This window comes from Camelus bactrianus, chromosome 31 (assembly GCF_048773025.1).
Source record: "Camelus bactrianus isolate YW-2024 breed Bactrian camel chromosome 31, ASM4877302v1, whole genome shotgun sequence".
NCBI classification, from domain to species: Eukaryota; Metazoa; Chordata; class Mammalia; order Artiodactyla; family Camelidae; genus Camelus; species Camelus bactrianus.
The window spans coordinates 11,362,797-11,382,849 of NC_133569.1; the positions used below are offsets into that span (position 1 = coordinate 11,362,797).

The following is a 20,053-nucleotide window of genomic DNA, read 5'->3' on the forward strand; positions in this document are numbered from 1 at the left end:
GACGGCTAAAACCCTGCCACTGACAGCACCAAATGCTGCTGAGGATGCGGGGCAGCAGGAATGCCCATCGCTGCTGATGGGAACGCAGAACGGCACAGTCACTTTCAGAGGCAGTTCGGTGTTTTTTTACAAAACTAAACAGACTCTTCCCATATGATCCAGCAGTCATGCTCCTTGACATATACTTTGATGAGCTGAAATATATGTCCACACAAACACTTGCCCATAGATGTTACAGCAGTTTTAGTCATAATCACCAAAAGCTGGAAGCAACCAAGCTGCCCTTCAGAAAGTGAATAAAGTATTAAATAACCTATATTGACAAACTGGGGCACCCACACGGTGGAATATTCTTCAGCAATAAAAAGAAATGAGCTGTCAAGCCATGAAGAGACACGGAGGAACCTTCAATGCATGTTACTAAGTGAATGAAGTCAGTCTGAAAAGGCTACACACTGTGTGATTCCAACCACATGACTTTCTGGAAAAGGCAGAACCACGGAGACAGCACAGTGATCAATGGCTGTTAGGAGTCTGGGGGGGCGGGAGGGATAGTAGGTAGAGCACACGGGTTTTTCAGGGCAGGAAACTCCTGTGGATGTTACTGTCATGGTGGAGACAGGCCAATATACATTTGTCAAAATCCACAGAAAATACCACAGCAAGAGTGAAGCCCTGAGGTAAACTACAGATTTGGGGTAATAATAATGTGTCAGTGTTGATTTGTTGATTGTAACACATGCACCACTCTTGGGGGGATTGTTGGTTACGGAGAAGGTTGTATATGGGAACTGTCTCTATTTTCTGCTCAATTTTTCTGTGAACCCAAAACTACTCTAAAACAGAAGTCTATGAAAACAAACAAACAAACAAATCATGTACTAGAAAAATAAACTGAACAATAAAACATGTTCTAAGAAAATTAGATTTTAAGGAAAAAGATACCCTTTGAGCATCCAAGCAAAAAGACCAAGTCACTTACAGGAAAAGAAAAGACTGTCACCAGACGTTCTGACAGCTACGCTTTCTGCTACAATGCAACAGCGTTTCACATTAACGACTTTCAAGGAGAGGAAATGTAGGTCGAGGATTTAATGTAGCCCAGCCTACTCTAAGAATAAAGTCTTCAGATAAACCGCTAGGAACATGCAAAATCTCTGGTGGAACTGTTCACACGAGCTCTTCCTAAGGAACTATTACAGAAGAGCTTCCACAATCAAAATGACGAAAGAGACACTAAGGACGGGAAGACTAAAGACACCGCAAGTCTATCGTGTTTGTCATTTAATCCACAGAACTATCCTTGATGCCAGTGTTTCCATTCTACACACGGAGAAACTGGATGTCAAAGTCAGAGGAACCTGCCCGTGGTTGCCATAAAGTGATGGAACCAGAACTTTCTTGCCATGAGATGCACATACGTATTAACTAAACCTCCGCGTCCTTACAAACTGCCTAGAGTTTTGTTCTCTCCCTCATAAACCCAGCGAGCTCTCTTCCCCTTTGGCCCGGCTCAAAATCACCCGCTCTCTCTGTGACTTTCCCTGATCCCGAAACGTCTCTCATCACAATGGCACTGTACAGCACTGACAACACAGAGCCTCCTCAGCTGTGGCCCCACAGCACAGGCGACACCGCCAACACAGACCAGACACCACACGCAATTTCTGTGCTGGTAACAACCATGACCTCTTTGTTTTAAAAACCCAGCACAGAGCGTATTCTAAGTACATGTAGTTAGAAGAAAAAATTTAAGGGGGCCAGATGACAACTCTGGGAAGCCTTCAACTATCAAAGATAAAGTCAATCTTTTCACATAATATTATGCCTCACTGGTTTTCACTTGAGTCTGTCCTCCGAGAGTAAGAATGACTTTTACTCTTTGTAGCTTTACTGCCTCACACGTAATAGTACGTACAACAAGTGTTCAATAAACAGCTGGTAAACTGGATTTTTAAAAAGTGAGGCGAACCATAAAAAAGACTTTTCAGTCCCAATTCTACGCAGATGGACTCCTCGTATGGAGGAGGAGAGCCCTGCTTTCACACGGCCTGAGTCTCACTACCCACCAAATTACTATGTTTAAGCAATAAAAATTTTACATAAGTGGAATCAGAATGTGATGTTCTAAAAGTAATGGTTCTAATGAATGTATTTAGGACTTCAGACTATAAAATAATCTGAAATTTTTATCATCTTTTTTGAAAATGTTTTGGCCTGGAGGCATTTTTTTCTGAATAAAGCCTGGGACATTTTTAGAACAGGCTCAGACTGAGATAGAAAAATGCTGTAACCAGTATTTTTAATTTAGATTAGTTTTGGCATAAACTGTACAACTTTCAGACTCAAGAGTGTGAACAAATTAATTACAAATATACACACTTTGTGTACCTGCCCTTTTATCAAACAAATATATATGCTTTATTCAAGGTATTTTTCCCTTTAATAATAAAGAAAATGCTATAATGGTTACAGGCGGGGAGGTCCGCTCTTAATAAGCAAAGAACAACCTACTCCTGCTCCTTCAGGAACAAGCGTGCAGGCTCATTCCAGAAGCTAACTGCCAGCATCTGGCTAATGATCCCTTTCTGCACAACGTGAACTGCTTCACCTCCCAGGTCATTTCTCTGTCAGGTTTGGGTGAGGTTTACTCTGAGCTTTAAGGAGAGGCAAGTAAAAAGGCAGAGAGGGTGGGAGCGAGTGTGAACACACAGAAACGTGAAGTACACACACATTCAAGCCTTCACACAACTTCCAAGAAAGAGAAACTTCCTCTTTGAAAAAACTGTCAACCCTTAAAACACCTGTCTCGCAACAAGAGCACTCTGTCTGCGCAGGGGTGACTCTGAGACCCACTACCCGCGTGGACCGCCAGCGCTCTCCTCTAGCCTCGCAGGAGCTCGTCCTCCCCAGTCTTGGGGCAACGCCTGTGGTCCCCACTTCAGAAACCTGTTGTCTTCTAGTAAACACGACTGCTGACTCCACAGGGAACACACCACTCATCTCAGCACACTGCTCCCCCACCTTTCTCCACGGGAAACAGCATTTGACTGCTCTGCATTTCCCGCGCCCCCTCCACCACAGAGGGGGGAGCCCATCCCAGTTAAATCAGATCAAAACTCCGGACGACCATTCGAGACAAGCCCCCATAAAATGCAACCATTCTCCATGTAACTGGAAAACTGCCACAGTAAAAAGATAACCTATTATAAACAATTCGCTTAAAACAGACACATCTTTGTTAACACCATTTCTAGTCTCCGCTCACCGCTCCCAAGCACTGTGTCCTCCAACGGCCCCGTCTGCAGCTGCAGCTCAGCTTCTCCGAGGATCTTCAGAACAGAATCCGTAGGGCTTCTCCCCCAGACTTTTCTTGGAGATCCACCAGGATCTAATTTAATAACCTCTCCCACTGTATGCTCTAAAAGAAAAAGACAGAAACAATTTTCAGTAGTAGAACATAACACCACCACACTATCAGGCAGACTTAAGGTCTTCTACCCAACTGAGTGCTTTACAGGAGAAAAGGTCGTATCACAAACAGCACATGATGACGATGCTTAAAAAAGACTTTCAGGGAATGAATAGTAAATGTTAGAAAGGACAGAAGGGACTACTACTGATAATAAAAAACACATTTACAGTTGCCTTATAAAATACTTATGAATTAAACTCTAGTTTTAGGGAATATGAAAATGGAAAAAAACCAAATTATGTTTCTATAACTTTTTATTTGAGAAAAAAATTTAAACCTAAGATACTTAAGAATAACTTGTAGTATAAAAATAGATAAAATGTGAATTAGTATTTTGTTTCTATAAATTTAATTGAAGAGAATAGAAAACAAATCCTGAGATAAATGCACATATAAATAAAAGGGGAGAAAAGTATTTATGAGAAGATGTATTTCATCTTATGTATCATAAGTAGGCACCTGACTCTCCCTTTTTGACAATATTTTGGCATAAGCCTTTTTAACAAAATTTGGCTAAGCAAAAAATAGAAAACAATCTATTGATGTTTGAGTCTTTAGGACACTGATAATAATACACAAAGCATATAGGTGCCTGCCAGGAAGGGACAGGTTATAAACTCAAATATACATGTTGATACAAATCTTTATGTATTAGTCCCTGCAAGTAAGGATCTGCAAATTAGCAGGTACTACTCAGTTTTGTTCAGCCAACACGATCACCAACAGGGAATCTGTTTTTTAAAAGAATAGTTAAAAAAAGAGAAAGCCCAGAAACAGACCCATAACTCAGAGTCATATGGTTTGATAAAGGTGCCGAAGAGATCTGAACAGGGCTGGGGGTGGGGAGTCCCCATCTGGGGAGGCGGAGTGGCTGGTGCTGGCAGAGCAGAGCACTGAGGGCACAGAGCTACCCGGGAAGAGAACTCAGGGTGACTGAAAAGGGCCCTTGGAGCCTTCAGATGAATGCTGATCAGCACGTGTGAGACAGTCACTGTAGTCTAGGGAAGAGACCACCCAAAACAGAAGGAATAACATTCTGAGCTCAAACAGGGTCAGAAATAGTCCCCAGTCCCACCAGCCGGCGGGACGGTACAGCTCAGTGGGAGAGCACGTGCTTAGCATGCACAAGGTCCTGGGTTCAATCTCCAGTGCCTCCATTAAAATAAATAAATAAATACATAAATAAAACCTGATTACCCCACCAGCCAGAAAAGAAGGTCTTATAATTCACAAGGCCACAGGCAGGTCACTCAGGAAGGTTTCTGACCAGCAAGGGGGAAAGGCGAGCCACAGACTAAACACAGCCCTGGCTCCCCTGACTAAGTCCAACATGAGACCAAAAGGGGCCAGCCATTTACAAGTAACTGAACTGTGTCCCAGAACAGGGTCAAGAACGTTGACAGGGATACAGAAATGCAAAGCACCCATCAAGGGAAAACTCACTGTTCAGCCCAACAAACAACCACGCAGGCACAGGAGCAGGAAAAGTCCACACATAACAAAGAGGGGAAAAACCAGCCAATCAAAACCAACCCCAAAATGACCAACATGATGTAACTAGGAGACAGGGACACTTACAACTGTCATTATAACTAAATTCTACACATTCAACAAGCTATAGACAAGACTGATGATAAAAATTAGGGACAAGGAAACATTAACAAGATACACATTGAACTTCTAGCAAGGAAGACAGAAAAAGCTGGAAAAAATAATTATGGCAAAAAAGAAATTCCAAATTTGATGAAAACTGTATCCTCATAAATCCAGGAAGCTCAATGAAAGTCAAGCAAGAGGAACACAAGGAAAATGACACCAAGGAACAGCATAATCAAATTTACTAAAACCAAGGCTTTGGGGGGAAAACTCTAAAAAGCAACCAGAGGAAATGAGACACATCACATACACAGAAACAAAGAATGAGGCTGACGGAAAACCACGAGAAGTGCAAACTGGAAACACTGGAGCCACCCCCCGAAGCACTGAAGGAAGAAAACGTCAACTAGGAATTCTATACCCAGAAAAAATAAAAGGGAGGAAAAATCAACACTTTCACAGACATGCAAAAGCTGAAAGAACTCATCACCAGAGCGTCGTCTCCGACCCTACTTGGTGCCTACCTGCCTGCACAGGTGCGCCCAGCCTGGCTGCTCCCTGCACGCCCCCTCGGGCCCCCGTACGGCTCAGGCTCACCGCCCCACCCCACCCAACCCTACCCCCGGCACAGCTCTCCCTCGGGAGCCGCCCCGGGCCTCCGAGACTGGCCGATGCCAGCACATGCGCCTGCAGCAGCGCGGTTACTCCCGGGGGACCCGGCCCGGTCCCCAGAGCCCTCAGTACGCAGAGGGCGCGGTGAGACTGTCCACACCCACGAAGCGCCTTCGCAGACCCCGCCGAGTGCACTGCCCGCCCCTACCCCCTGCCCTCCTCCTTCTGGTCACAGGGGACCTGAGGACACGACGGAGACTGGGGCACAGCGCCCGCTCGCCCCGCAGCCGTCCTAACAGAGCCCGTTATCCTGGAGTCGCGCTCTCCTTTCTCATTCATTGGAGCAGGAATGCCCCCCGGCCCCCAAGTGCACCCCCTCCTCCGTGCCCCACCGCTGGGACCCGGCTCCTCCGCACGCACTTCCCGAGGCAGAGAAGGACGTGTCCAGGGTCAGCCCCTCCGCGGGCACAGCCAGCCGGCCGCCGGCCTCCCACTTCCTGCGATCTGCCGGGGCCCTCTCCCTCTCCTGCCCCGGGGCGTCTTCGTGCGCAGCGCTCAGCTCCGGCTCAGAGGGGCCCTGCTTCTCGTTCTCCTCTTCTTGGGCTTTAAGATTCTGATTTAACCGACGAAGTATTTCTCGCTTACTCTGAAAGGTAAAATGTTGTATTTTAGTAGGTATACGACCAAGTAAAATGATGACAGAGAAAATGTGGAAACTGTACCCACTGAAACAGCACTGCTGGTCTTCTGCACTTCTTCCGGGGTTTCCTGCGTGTCAGTTAAGCTTCTGTCCTTTAAACACAGATAGTTACAGAGTAAGAATGTTTTTCTTAGAAGTCTACGTTAAAATTTTTGATATTTTTACTTTTTGTTTTTCATTAACATTTCAAGCTCCTTGTGAATATTTTTATTCCTGCAAAATGTTAACACAGCTTCCTTCGCTATCAGCAATGAGAAACAGTTAAATGTTATCATCTCGTAGCCTTAATACACAACAGAAAGGCCAATTCTCAATTATTTGTCATAGTTCTGGATTACCTCATCACATGTCTAACTACCGCCTCTTTCTCTTGGGCACCTGATTTTTGGTAATTTTGAATTTATGGTAGGAACTTTAAAAATTAATTTATATACTCCAAGAGAGCTAGGGAAGTTCTGATGAATGAGTAATTCAAGTTACGTGTTTGGAAGCTATCTTTATGTTGTTTCGGGTACACAAATTCTTGTTAGCTGTGCTCCGTACTAAACGTAACTGAGAACTGGCTTTTCCCCCTAAGCAAAAAGCAACCACAAAGAATTCTGACTCTTTTGAACTAATAATAATACGAATTATCTTTTTATTAGTACAATCAGAGCAATCTAGACCACCTAGAATTTTTAAATATATGAAAAGAAGAAATTAGTGTTAAGAAAACTACGAGAGCAAAGGTAACTGGAAGGTTCTGGGTGAGGAAAAGCAGCTCTTAAGATTTTAAGTAAGTGATATTTATTTACCAAGAAAACACAGAGAGAAAAACCACTTAGCTACTTGAATTACTGCAAATTTTATTAAACAGTGGTCAGTTTAAAAGTAGCAGTTTTAATGTCAGTCAGACAAAGAGCACTTTACCCAGTAAAGCAGTCAGGAATTAGCAGCCGCTACAACCAGAGAGGTGACAGCTACTTGAGATGAGAGCCTGGGGAGGAGGAAGGGACCCACGCAGTGGCCCCTGAGGCTGCGGAGGACAGCGCGGCACCAGTCGTCACCAGAGAGAGACCACACCCACGTGAAGCCAGTGTTTCCTACACGAAGCTCCTGAGTGTGACCAAGACTCGTATTTCCTACGCAGTCTTACTTTCAAGATAAACACAAAGGCTGTAAAAAACTGGTGTGCCAATAACAGCAGTGCTGTCTGCAAAGATGTGATGAAGTTCAACAGAAGAAAGGCACAGACTTCAACTCCAGGAAAGGAGAAAAGCAGGCTAACGCAAGACATGACTCCACAGGCTTCTCCTCGGCCTGCTGGAGCTCAGGCGGGAACTCCGCATCACGAACTCCGTGCCCTCCACCTCGGAACGGAGCTCTGACATTTCAGACGACACCCAGCACTCAGTTCCAAGTTTCACTTCCCACTTCCCCACGTTTCTGTGTTCTACCACCCACACGGCACAGCAGAGACTCACCAGCAGAAGGTCAGAGACACCGCTGGTGAGTTAACTGGGACTCTGCTTACACTTAATTCAGTCCTCCAGCGTTTGCGATGCCAAACATTTTAAAACACATGCAGACATGTCTTGCACATTATTCCCAGAGTTAATTAAGTACCAAAAAGACATTATTTTTTTAAAAGGTGAAACTAATTGTGGGCTAGGACATAAAAATGTTTATTGCATTAGTTTTCATACATTTCTGTATTTTTTGTTCAATATTCTTATAAAGTTAAAAAAAAAGTCATTTTAATATATTTTTATCTACCAGGTGGTCTTACATATAAAACCTAAAAGCAGTGAGGCTCCAAAATCCAGAGTAAACCATACATAAAAATCTTAAGAAGTAAATTTTTTCTTAGAAAAACCTAATGGAACATTAGGAAGTAATGTAATTTCATAAAATTGAAGCCTTTTAACAACCTTTGGACTTCGAGGAGCTCTGAATGTTAGGAGACTTACCAAACCCACTCCTTTCAAAGCTGAAGTCACAGAGAAGACAGGTCCCGCCTGCTGCTTTGAGGGAGGGCCACCTGCCCCACGCTGCCCCGAGGGCGGAGACATATCTGAGTTCTTCATTCCTTTAGCCACCAGCTGTCATAAAGAATGCAAGCACAGTGGGAAATGCACATTTGCATGAAGAATTAAAGTGGCATCACAAGATCACTGTCTGTCCACTCTATCAAGTTCTTTTTTTCTTTCTAAGCAGTCAGTTACAATGTGTCAATGTCTGGTGTCCAGCACAGAGTCCCAGTCATGCATACACATACATATATTCGTTTCCAAATTCTTTTAAAAAAATTTTTATTTTGTGGGGGGAGGTAATTAGGTTTGTTTATTTATTTATTTATTTTTAGAGGTGGTACTGGGGATTGAACCCAGAACCCTGTGCATGCTAAGCATGCACTCTACCACTTGACCTATACCCTCCCCCTGATATTCTTTTCCATTAAAGGCAATTACAAGAGACTGAACATAGTTCCTTGTGCTATACAGCAGAAAAAAAATTTTTTTTTATTAAGGAGTTCTTTTCATTCCTCAATTTTTGCTGTGCTGGGGAAAGATCGGTGAACGGAGAGAAACACCTCTGGCCTCACAGAAAACATAACTGTGTGTCACACAGCACTAAATAACTCCTTTCCGTCGCATTAACAGTGTTTCACAAACTGCCTTCTACAAGATTACAGAGTTAAACATTAATCCTCTTCCTTTAATTTTAATCCATTACAAAATCTGGCAGAAAGAAAAAATATTTTATTTATTAATCTTATTCTTCAGAAAGAAACGCTTCTACAATTCCTGCAAGTTTGGCACAATCTTCTTGAAGTTTGAACATCAATCATCCAACATGAGAGCCCTGATGATAAAAATGTCAACGTAAGTAAGAAAGGAAAAAGCAAAAGGGTCGGGTAATGAGATTTATTTCACTAAAAACACCACTTGTTACATTCATACATGTGCTGCTTTTATCTTGCACATATTTTTAGTGAAAATAAGATTCTGAATTTTCCATAAATATGAGGAAACGGCATTTAAAAATAAGCGCAGACCAACACGGGCAGCAAGCCCACTCCCTCCTTCCATCTCTTCTTCAAACCAGTAAACGAGGATTTTTGATGAGTAAATATTTCAAACACTGTACTTACTGGGCGTCTTCTATGCATGAAATAGTAATACAATTATGATACTGAGTTTTGTGGACTTTCATTTTACTCTAATATGTTTTGTTGGAAAGAAGATGGAAGTAGCCAACACAATGTTGAAGGGACAAAGGTAAAGAATGACACTACTTGACTCCCAGACTCACTAAAAGCTGCAGTAGTCAAGATGTTAATGAAAGAATAGCAAATGGATCAATGGAATAGAACAGAAAGCCCAGAAACAGACCCAGATAGAGTCAACTAATCTTTAACAAAGGAGCAAAGGCAATTCCATGGAGAAAGGACAATCTTAGCAACAGATGGTGCTGGAACCACTGGACACACACAGGCAAACAAACAAACAAAAACCTCAGACCCTTCACAAAAATTAATTCACAACTGATTACAGAACTAAATGTAAAACTCAAAACTGCAAAACTCCTAGAAGATAACGTAGGAGAAAATCCACATGACCTTGGGTTTGGCAATGACTTCTGAGATACAACACCAAAAGCACAATCTGTGAAAGAGAGTTAATAAGCCAGATTTCATCAAATTTAAGAACTTCTGCTCTGTGAAAGACACTGTCAAGAGAATGAGAAGACAAGCCACAGAACGGGAGAAAACATGTGCAAATGAAATACAGACAGAAAGGACTGTTAATCAAAATACACAAAGAACTCTTAAAAGTCAAAAGTAAGAAAGCAAACAACCTAATTAAAACATGGGCAAAAGATCTGAACAGATACCTCACCAAAGACACACAGAAGGCAGTTAAGCACATGTAAAGATGCTCCACTCACATCCTATTAGGAAACTGCCAATTAGAACAATGTAGCACTGCTACACACCAACTATGACGGCTGAAACCCCGCCACTGACACCACCAAACACTGCTGAGGACGTGGAGCAGCAGGAACTCCCATCGCTGCTGACAGGAACTCAGAACGGCACAGTCACTTTCAGAGACAGTTTGGTGGTTTCTTACAAAACTAAAACATACTCTTGCATATGATCCAGCAATCACGCTCCCTGGTATTTACCCAAAGGAGCTGAGAACTTATGTCCACACAAAACCATACACATACATGTTCACAGCAGTTTTATTCATAAACACCAAAACCTGGAAGCAACCAAGATGCCTTTCAGTAGGTAATGGTTAAAAAACCGGTACCTACATGGAATAAAAAGAAATGAGCCATCAAGTGAGGCAAATCAAGGAGGAGCCTGACTTGAGTATCACTGAGAGCAGTCAACCTGCAGAGGCCTCACGACACTCTGGGAAGGCAGAACTACAGAGACAGTAACAAGGTCAGTGGCTGCCAGGGGCCAGTGAGGGATGAACAGGCAGAGCACAGAGGACTTTAGGGCCTGAAGACACCACGTATGGTATCACAATGATGGACACATATCACTATACACGTGTCCAGAACCACAGAATGTGCAAAAGCAAGAGGGAACCATGGCGTGAACTAGGAATTTCCAGGGACAACGTGTCTGCGCAGGCTCATCAATCGTAACAAATGTTACCATCTGGTGGGCTCCGCTGACAATGGGGGAGGCCACACACCTGTGGGGCGGCTGGGTATGTAATATCCCCTCAATTTTGCTGTGAGTCTAAAAATGCTCTTAAAAAAATAAGTCTCTATCAAAAAAGAAGAGGAAGATGAAAACATTGCTTTAATCTCAGTTCAGCACTGCTGAAAGGTATTCTGATATTTAAGATGTTGTTATAAATAACTTTTCAAAAAATCTAGAGCTCACAAAACTGAGTAGTAGTCTTTTGAAAGATTATACAGAAGTGTTTTGAAACTTTATCGTCGTCTTATTACCATAAAGTATATTCAAAAACGGAACATAAATCCTGGGATATATAACATGCTCCAACTGGTTCTGGACAAACAGGAGCATTTTTAAACAAGTACATTACTTCCCTATGTGAGCGTTTTGAAGGAAACGAGTTAGTTCGGATGTGCAAACTGCCGTTTTATTTAACTCAGTAATTTCTGATTTGAGAATTATTTGAGAATTCTAGCTCAGTAAACCTAGAAAACTAACTGCAATAAATAATTTTCAAACAAAAAAAAAAGGAGGAAAAATCAAAATGATGGCCAAGTGCTTTCCCTGAAAGGATGACAGCCTGGAAGAGAGGGCAGCACAAACCAGCCAGCAGTCACAGTGAGACCGGAGCAGAAGCTGTGCGCCCAGTGATCTGGGGGCTCAGACCCGGGGACCCGCCCGCGGAGAGAAGCCAGGACGCCGTGTGTGTGTGTGTGTGTGGGGGGTGCGGCATGCCGGGGCGCAGGCGGGGCTCACACACGCCCCCACTCCAACCCGCGACTCTGTGCTGCTTCTCACCCTCTCTGAACTTCAGACTTCTTCTAAGACGGGAATGCTGCACAAAGTGTCCCGCTGCTACAGGGATTAGACATGATACTTTATATAAAGTGCACAGCTGTATGCCTAATAAAGCTGCAATTACTATAGTTCAGTAAATACTTACTTAGTTTCTGTTAAACAGGGCTATTTGGCTTAAACACCAAAACTCTGGTTTTCGCCCTTGACAAAACAAAGAGACTTACACAAAGTGCTTCTGACCTCTAGATTATAGAATAGAACAAAACCCGCTCGTGTGTGCATAATGAGAATTTAAAGCCTTAACACTGCGTGCAAAGGTCTGTGACACAGAAGCCAACAAGCAGCAGAAACCTGAGAGACAAATACTTCACCTTATGAGCTTTAAAAAATCTGAGATAAAAAATTGATCAAAAAAGTAATTTAATTGTATGAATAAACAAAAGTGGTAATATGAATCTCACCAATTTCACTCCAGTAAGAACAGCACCAACCTCCCTACTCAACCTATGATACAATTTTCATTTCTGCTTACAGAGGTGATCTCGAAAGTCAGTTCCAAAGCCACTGGGAAAATTCTGTAATAGGAACATTACAGCAACTCTTGGTCAAAGAATAAAAAATTCACCCATCTACTCGTGCTCTCGCTAATTACACTCTGCTTACCCACACTCTCTACAGTGCTCATCCATGCACACACACTTCTTACGTGATGTACACAAGACACAGCACAGCCCTCTGGAACCGCAGACACAGGGCAAGAGAAAAACGTACAAACCTCTATGGAATATTTAGCATATCTGCCTTTAGTTAATGGCAGAAGTCACATAAGGGGATTGAAAACCCTTTATTTTGACTTTGTATTCTTATGTTTTAAAATATACTAAATAGAGACATTTCTATATTAATCTCAACCTTAAGAGGAACCTAAAGTAACACATAAAAAATCTGCTTATGGATAAAGTGCTTTAAGTTAAACACAACATGAGATCAGTGACAATTAAACTCGGGACAGTGGGGTTAGGGTCCGATGTAGGAGATCTCTGTTAAGTATCATCAAACTACTCATCTCTGAAAGGAAACCTTCTCTTTTAATCAACAGAAGGTATTTTAATGAAGAGTTTTACATGTCACTACTAAAAGTCTACCCTGTATTATATTAACATCCACCTGGTTGCCGTAGATGGCTAAGGATGGTATGCAGTCTCCAATCTAAGATATCCGACCCATTGTGTAGACAAGGCTGTCGGTATCTTTATGACAAGGCTGTTCTGCAGCCTTCAGTAAATGCCCATGTTCTATAACCAGGCCTCTGGGTCAACTAAGCTAAACTTGTCAAAAGAACCCAAGATGGTGGACAAGCAAAGAAACTCAGACATGAAAACTAAACCAAAGAACAAATGCAAACAGAACGTCCTACCAACTGTTACAGTTACTTCATAACAAAGTAACTCAGTTATTGAAACATGACAGGCAGTTCAAGGTAACTACTGAGATGAGGCAACACCATTATCAGCCAAGGTGATACATACACATCAGTCACTTACTAGTACAGACTTAGCCTTCTGTGTAAACATCACAGATACATTGTTTTCAAACAGAAATATTAGTGCTTTCAATATGAACCAGATCTTGAGATAGAAGATAATAATGTATTTTTAAATTTGTCAAAAGAGAAAACATTCAACTGAGTTTTTAATTCAGAAAGATGATCAAATATGATAAAACAACACAAAAAGTAACCAAATTAAGAAAACGAAAAGCAAAGTTTTAAAGAAGACAAAAACACAAAACTTCAAAACAAATGACCTAATTTTGTTACAAACTGATCACCCAGTTAAGTCTAGAATACATACTTCATTCTAAGTTTTTCAAAATTCAAAGGTTTTTTTTTGATTTGCAGTATGAATGAAACATTGACTTGAAAGTTTCATAAGTCAGGTTTAAGAAACAAACTGCGTTAGAAGATTTTTTCCCTAGATATTTTATCATAAGGGTAATCATTTCAAGACTTTCCTATTGCTTATAGCTCCACAAAAGGTTTTTAATTATCGCTGTAAAACTGCTTCTCCTTTAGCTGTCAATTTTACTATTTGCTGAAAAAATTAACCAGCAGCGCCACCTATTGACAAGACTAAAAATTTCACCAAGTACTGAGGCCGAGTTTATAAATACATGAACGTTTAGCTACTCTTGAAGTATGGACAAATGCAAGTACTATTTCACCTCTACATGCTGAATGACTAGGAAGATGTTAACGCATATTAGTAAAATACTATTAAATGCCTTGATTTCATGTTCTGAGTATAGAGCAATTTCACACATAATTTTATACAGCCTAAAGATACCTTGTGGCCAAATTTTATCAAATTCATATTTAACTTCTCTAAACCCTGCCTCTGAAATGTAAAATATACAAAAATATAAAAGTATGTGTCGAAACATTTTTTCTGAACCAGTACTGCTCCAGGGCATTTATGAGTGTGTCTAAGAACAGGAACATGCCAGAGGGGTGAGGTGCCCACCCTGCGGGGGCCTCACAGGCCTTCCTGGCAGGTTAAAGGGCAGGACTGAGAGAGAAACACCGGCGAAACACACAGAAAGAGTTAAACACATTTAAAAAGAAACTCACACCAAAAAATATAGTCTCTCAATTTCCCTAATTCTATTTTTCGTTGAATTTTAATTACTAAATATATTGCTACCTTTTTAAAAACTGAATCTCTCTTCCTTATATGCTTTACTTGCAAGATAAGCATACATGCAGGCTGGGAAAGCAACACTTATTTCGGTGGAAAATTGCTATCATCACACATGAAAATTATTCTCCCCTCTCAAGTCCTATTTAGTACCACAATTTTTACCATTAAATGTGTCAGAAAGAAAAAGGTATATAATTGAGTATACATGCCAAATAATCAGAATAATGAAGGCAGTGATTTTCACTGTTTGTTAGTTCAAAGATACTTTTGAGAATGCAGTGAAAGATCTGAGATCGTACTGAACAAAAACATATCAACATACAATCAAACCTCTAACGGACATTTAGGGACTGAATAATGCTAAGGCCAACTTGAAATACCACGTGAGCCGCTCCTGAGTTAGAGAAACAGGTGAGTGAGTAAATACAGACACAGAAGCCCCCTCCACTACATCTAGATTATGCTAGATCAGACTTCCTGCTGAAATAATTGCTTGGTAAAGTAACTTCAATCCATTCTCTGTAGATTAAAATGGACTAAGTACTTACATGATGAGGATTATTTTTCTAGGCAAAATTTAGGAAACATCAGGGATGAAGACTTTCGTCAGGAGATGAGGAGGCAAAGGCCTATGAACACTAAGCCAGTCCCCCAAGTGGGCTAACGAGCAGGCAGGGCTGAGGCACAGACTGGACCCCGGAGCCCCAGCCTCCTTCCTCCTCACTCCACCGGGACGTGGTCTCCGCGCAGGACTCTTGAGCAGCGTGAGTCACAGAACTCCCCAGGAATGCACCTGTGTTACGACCCGCCAGCTCCCACGCTGACCGCCATGGTCAATGCTTTGATGCCCACACGTAATTCTGCATAATGGATCACAACCTTAAATAAGGCGGATCTGCACGAAGCATGAGCCCTTCATCGCATTTAATGGCTGCATCACTGTCCCCATCACCTTCACGTGCTATGCAGACTGCTGGAGCAGGTTACTGAAGACTAACCTACCAGCCACGAGGGGGCTTGTAACTGCAGCCCTGAGGCTGGGCACCAGGGCCACAGGGCGGGCTTACCGCGAGGAAGGCTGACTAGAAATGCACACACTGGAGTTCGCGCCGAGGCACCTGCACAGGGTCTGCCCCGTGCAGAGCGGCCCAGGGCGAGGTGTTCCTGCCTCCTGCGGTGGAGATACAGCCCCCAAGGACAAGGGCAGAAGGCCCCCGCTCCAGCAGGCCTGCACCACCAAGGCCGGCTCACGGCTTCCAGGCCAGGGGACAGCCCCCGAGGACAAGGCAGAAGGCCCCCGCTCCAGCAGGCCTGCGCCGCCAAGGCCAGCTCATGGCTTCCAGGCCAGGAGACCGAGCGAACAGGGGAATGACTCACTCTGACTGCGGACGGAACATCTCTGCTTCTGACAGCGTGGCCACTGCAGCTGCCTCGGGGGGAGAGGCAGCAGGTCAGCACAGTGTTAGCTCACACGCACGCCCTCGCCCTGCTGTGTCTGAAGCAAAGGCCAAGAGGAGGGGAAACAGAGAGCACCAGATTCAAAACATGAGGTAAAGAGCGAACAGTCTAAAGCCAGGCAGGATTCTGACCCAGAGGCCAGAGACAAGTACTAGATCAGAGCAATTACAGTTTAGGGGGGAGACGGGCTACCCCACCATGGGACTGTCTCATAGTCAAGACTTGCTCACGAAGTGTCTCAAATCAGGAAGCAAAGGGGGAACTAAGATGAGAGTCCTCCACTGCTGGACTTTGGAAAACGAAGAGAAAAACGTAACTAGCAGAGGATGGAGAACTCGGGGCAGTGTTTACCTTAAACTGCTGTGGACAGAAAATGGAAGGGCAGAAATCACAAAACCGCTTTGACTCCGTCCAACTCCTGCAGTCCTGCACCCTCACTCACTCCTCCGCAGCTACATGGTTCTCCGCTAGGACTGTGCTAGGAAGAGACCCCCCTGCACCCCGCCTCAGTGGGCGGGTTAAGAAGCACAGTCACATTAACACATACACCAAAGGCACTTGATAAAACTCAGAACACCTTTCTGATAAGGACTGTAAAACCTAGAGCTCAAACTACATTCTCTACTATTTTACCGTACATAACGGAGGAATGACCAAAATATTTCCATTAAAGATAGGAACAAAAATAGTATCCCTATTATCATTTAAAACTGTCCTAGAAGTTCTGGCCGATGCAGTAAGAATAAAACGGTCATAAAAAGCAAACCTTAAAGCTGGGGTTTAAGGGTAGTGCCTAAGAATAGTCTTTGACACCTGACAGGAACAGGTCCAAAGCTGTATTCTGTATGTACTGGAAATGTGACCTCACCTGATTGTTTGTCCTGTCTATATCTGCTCTGTAAAGTCGTAAGGATTAAACAGGGCCACACACGCGCAGTGGGTACACTGTGCCTTGCACACAACAACCAGGAACTGCAGGAGTTACTGTTATGCATCATGACTACCTGTAATACTGCTGCACGCTAAGGACCCCGAAAGCTGGTGGGACAGGTAAACCCACCGTGTAAGAGGTGAGCCAAAACGTCAGCAATGTTCTGTCAGGGAGAAAAATCTTTAAAAGCAAAAATGGAATTAGAAACCATCAAGAAATAACCTTTACAAAAACTATAACAAGTGTGAGTTTAAAATGATCCAAATAATGTAAGAGATATAAAAGATGCAATGAGTAAACCTGGATATTTAACATGCTTCTGGATACAGACTATTATAAACATGTCAGATCTTCTTAAGTTAATTTGTAGGTTTCAGGTAGTATGTTCAAAATTCCAACAGGATTTTAAAAAAGAACAAAAATTATCCTAAACTGCATCTCTCAGAGAAAAACAGCACATAACTAAGGAAAACAAAGGGAGAAAGCAGAGTGAAGGGGAAATGAGGAAGGAGCCCTCTGAGGAACTAACACTCACTCCAAACCCAAGATCACCAAGACAAGGAGGCACCTGGAGAGCAGACAGAAAGGGGGTGCGCGCGCCATGGATGCGCTTGCCAGTCCCCTCGGGGGCGGGGGGTCTCGGGGCAGCGCCACAGACCCAGGCGGAGGGAGGGGCGGGCTCTAAACGACGCTGCTCCTGTGATTAGCTCCTCGGCAATGATAAAAAACACGCAAGACAAACTAGGTTCTGGCCTCAAAACCAGCCCCCAAGTAACTTCTGTCCAGACCACCCTTAGCTGACGAAAGAGCCGGAGCGATGCAGGGAAAACGGTGAAACCCAGGAGCGCAAGGCGCCTCACCTGCTCCTCCCACGCCTTCCGCTCCCTCTCATACGCCTCCCTCCTCTTCCGCTCCAGCTGCTCCTTCAGGACCGCAGCGCGCGCGCTCGCTTGGGCCTGGAAGGAAAAGCAGTCGGAAAATTGGTAGGACAAAGAGAGGCACAGGGTTTGGGTTTTTTCCAGGCCTATAAAAACTTTTACTTTTTAGCCAAAAAAGAAGTGTGTGTGTGTGTTTATGGTTCTAGAATACACACGTAAGCTGTATCCCCAGCACCTGTGTGAGTGCACGTGTGTGTATGAGTGCGCGCACGCGCGCGGGTGTGTGATTGCCGAATACACACGTAAGCCAGGTCCCAACACACAGTGTCTGCTCAATAAATATTTCTGGGATGACAGTAAATGCAGGCGCACTCTAATGGAAAGAAAAACGTAAAAACTTTAAACTGTTACACACGAACTTGTCTTCACAGAAGTGGACAATTACAGTTTCCATTTCTAAGTTTACCATTTTCCTTTTTAAGGTCACTTGTGTAACTGTTTCATGTATTTACGCCATGGCTTCACCAAACTGCTCTCCATAAATACAATATAAAGAGAGAAAAAGGCTATTTTTGAGAAACCATCAAGTGAGGGATAAAAGGCAAAGAAAAGTTAAGGCAAGAGAAACAGGTGACTCCTCTGAAAGACCTAAGAGCACGATTTTCTCTTTCATACTTCGATGTTCTCTAAGACCTGAGTCAGCCCCGTACACACCTTAAGTGCTTCAACCTTCTTCCGCCTCACGCCAGCCTCCTCGCTTCCCTCTTGTCCTTCGGGGCTATCAGCCTCCTTCTGCAGAAAAGCACGTAAGCAAACCCCTTAGGGCAGAGCCTCTGATTCACTGCTGAGTTCACCTGAGTGAACATCCCCTGATGTGCACAGGGTAACCTGCTCAGTGCTACCACCGTCTCTCACAGCCGCAAGCGAACTCTCCCCAACCATCAACTCTTACGGACATGGGGAGAAAAGGTGGAAAGAGTGATATAAAAATGTACCATTGACATGTCCACAGCTAGGACTCACACCTTCCTCTCAGAGTCCCCCTGAACAAGTGGTCTTACCAATTTTGAGTCATATAAATAAGCTTCACTTTACCCCAGGGTACAGTTTTCCACTCTGTGACTTTCACTGTCTTCATCAGATTTTATTTTAAGTGCACAGTGTTTTTAATCTCAACATACTATGTCATCCAACTACTTTAAAAAAAAATAGATCTTCAACCTGCCTTTTCACCACGAAGCTTGGCTCTAATCTGTTGGCGCTCATTGAAATTCTGCAGTCTTATTTGTCTCAGCCTTGCCAGATAAACCTGCGAGGAGAGAAAAAAATTGCAACATTTTAATAAAAAAAAACCCACCAACATTGTTACTGCTAAAATTTTTTAAAGAAAAGTGTTAATCTGAATATAAGAAATAAAAGTTTTGCAATCTGGTTAATGAAAATGTAATATTAGCGTTTGAGTGTTTAATTTAGACAAATTTATTTCCGAAAAGAAATGCATAATGATTACAAATATTTAATTTTTTCAACAGAAAAGAAACGGAACTCAGGACACTGAACAACAGTTACGGGGCAAAATTATGGCACAGTATGTCGGTCAAAGTACACGAGCAGGTCCCTACAGACCCACGAAGCCCTCGGTGGCTGTTAGGAATGTGCACCATGCGGGAAAGGAGGGCAGTCCACGCAAAGCGGCGAGGAGGCAGCGAGCATGCGGGGGCGTACCTCTTCCTCTTTGCTCCTTGGCTTCCCTCCTCTTGAAGAGCTGGGCCTGCCTCCGCACAGGGCTGCCAGGTTGTGCAGGATTCCCTGTTCATCATTTAACGCACTAAGTTTAAACAACGACCGAGGCTCCAGCAGCGTCTCACCCAGGAACAGCTGGGGCCACTTTTTGACTTTTGGCAAATGCTGGCCCTGTCTGGTGGGTAACTGGTCACAGACCCTGGCATTTCCTTTCTCTATTTAACCCCCACATTCAGCGGGAAAAGAAGGTAGCAATTAGACCCCAAACCAACTACTCAAAGAGAGACCAGCCTTGTTTCATGGGCCATTCAAGCAGCCAGGCTCTCAGGCTGCCGTGGGGGTCAGCTGAGCCCCAGCTCACAGTGTTTCTGTACAGAAGCCCGCTGTTTCTCCAAGGGCTGCTTTACACGCAGGCACACTCGGCAGGAGGTGTGTGAGCGCAGGCCCTGCACGGACCACACCCCGTGACCAGGCTG

The 20,053-nt window shown here is 43.5% G+C and overlaps 1 protein-coding gene across 7 annotated transcripts in view; it reads right to left on the bottom strand.

The window, feature by feature from the left end:
• The window catches only part of NEK1 (NIMA related kinase 1), a 93,999-nt gene that overhangs the window by 30,020 nt on the left and 43,926 nt on the right, over nt 1-20,053 (bottom strand). For 6 of the 7 annotated variants that reach the window (XR_012503502.1, XM_074355778.1, XM_074355777.1 and 3 more), the window contains 8 exons: nt 19,560-19,643; nt 19,060-19,143; nt 18,549-18,626; nt 17,817-17,912; nt 8,333-8,464; nt 6,410-6,475; nt 6,104-6,329; nt 3,269-3,421 (listed from right to left, as the gene is read on the bottom strand). Coding sequence is in view for 6 of the 7 variants with exons in the window: in XM_074355778.1 (XP_074211879.1) it covers nt 3,269-3,421; nt 6,104-6,329; nt 6,410-6,475; nt 8,333-8,464; nt 17,817-17,912; nt 18,549-18,626; nt 19,060-19,143; nt 19,560-19,643 (919 nt within the window). In the remaining variant the exon portion in view is untranslated. The remainder of the gene's footprint in view (nt 1-3,268; nt 3,422-6,103; nt 6,330-6,409; nt 6,476-8,332; nt 8,465-17,816; nt 17,913-18,548; nt 18,627-19,059; nt 19,144-19,559; nt 19,644-20,053) is intronic. The other variant, XM_074355780.1, reaches the window with a different exon arrangement.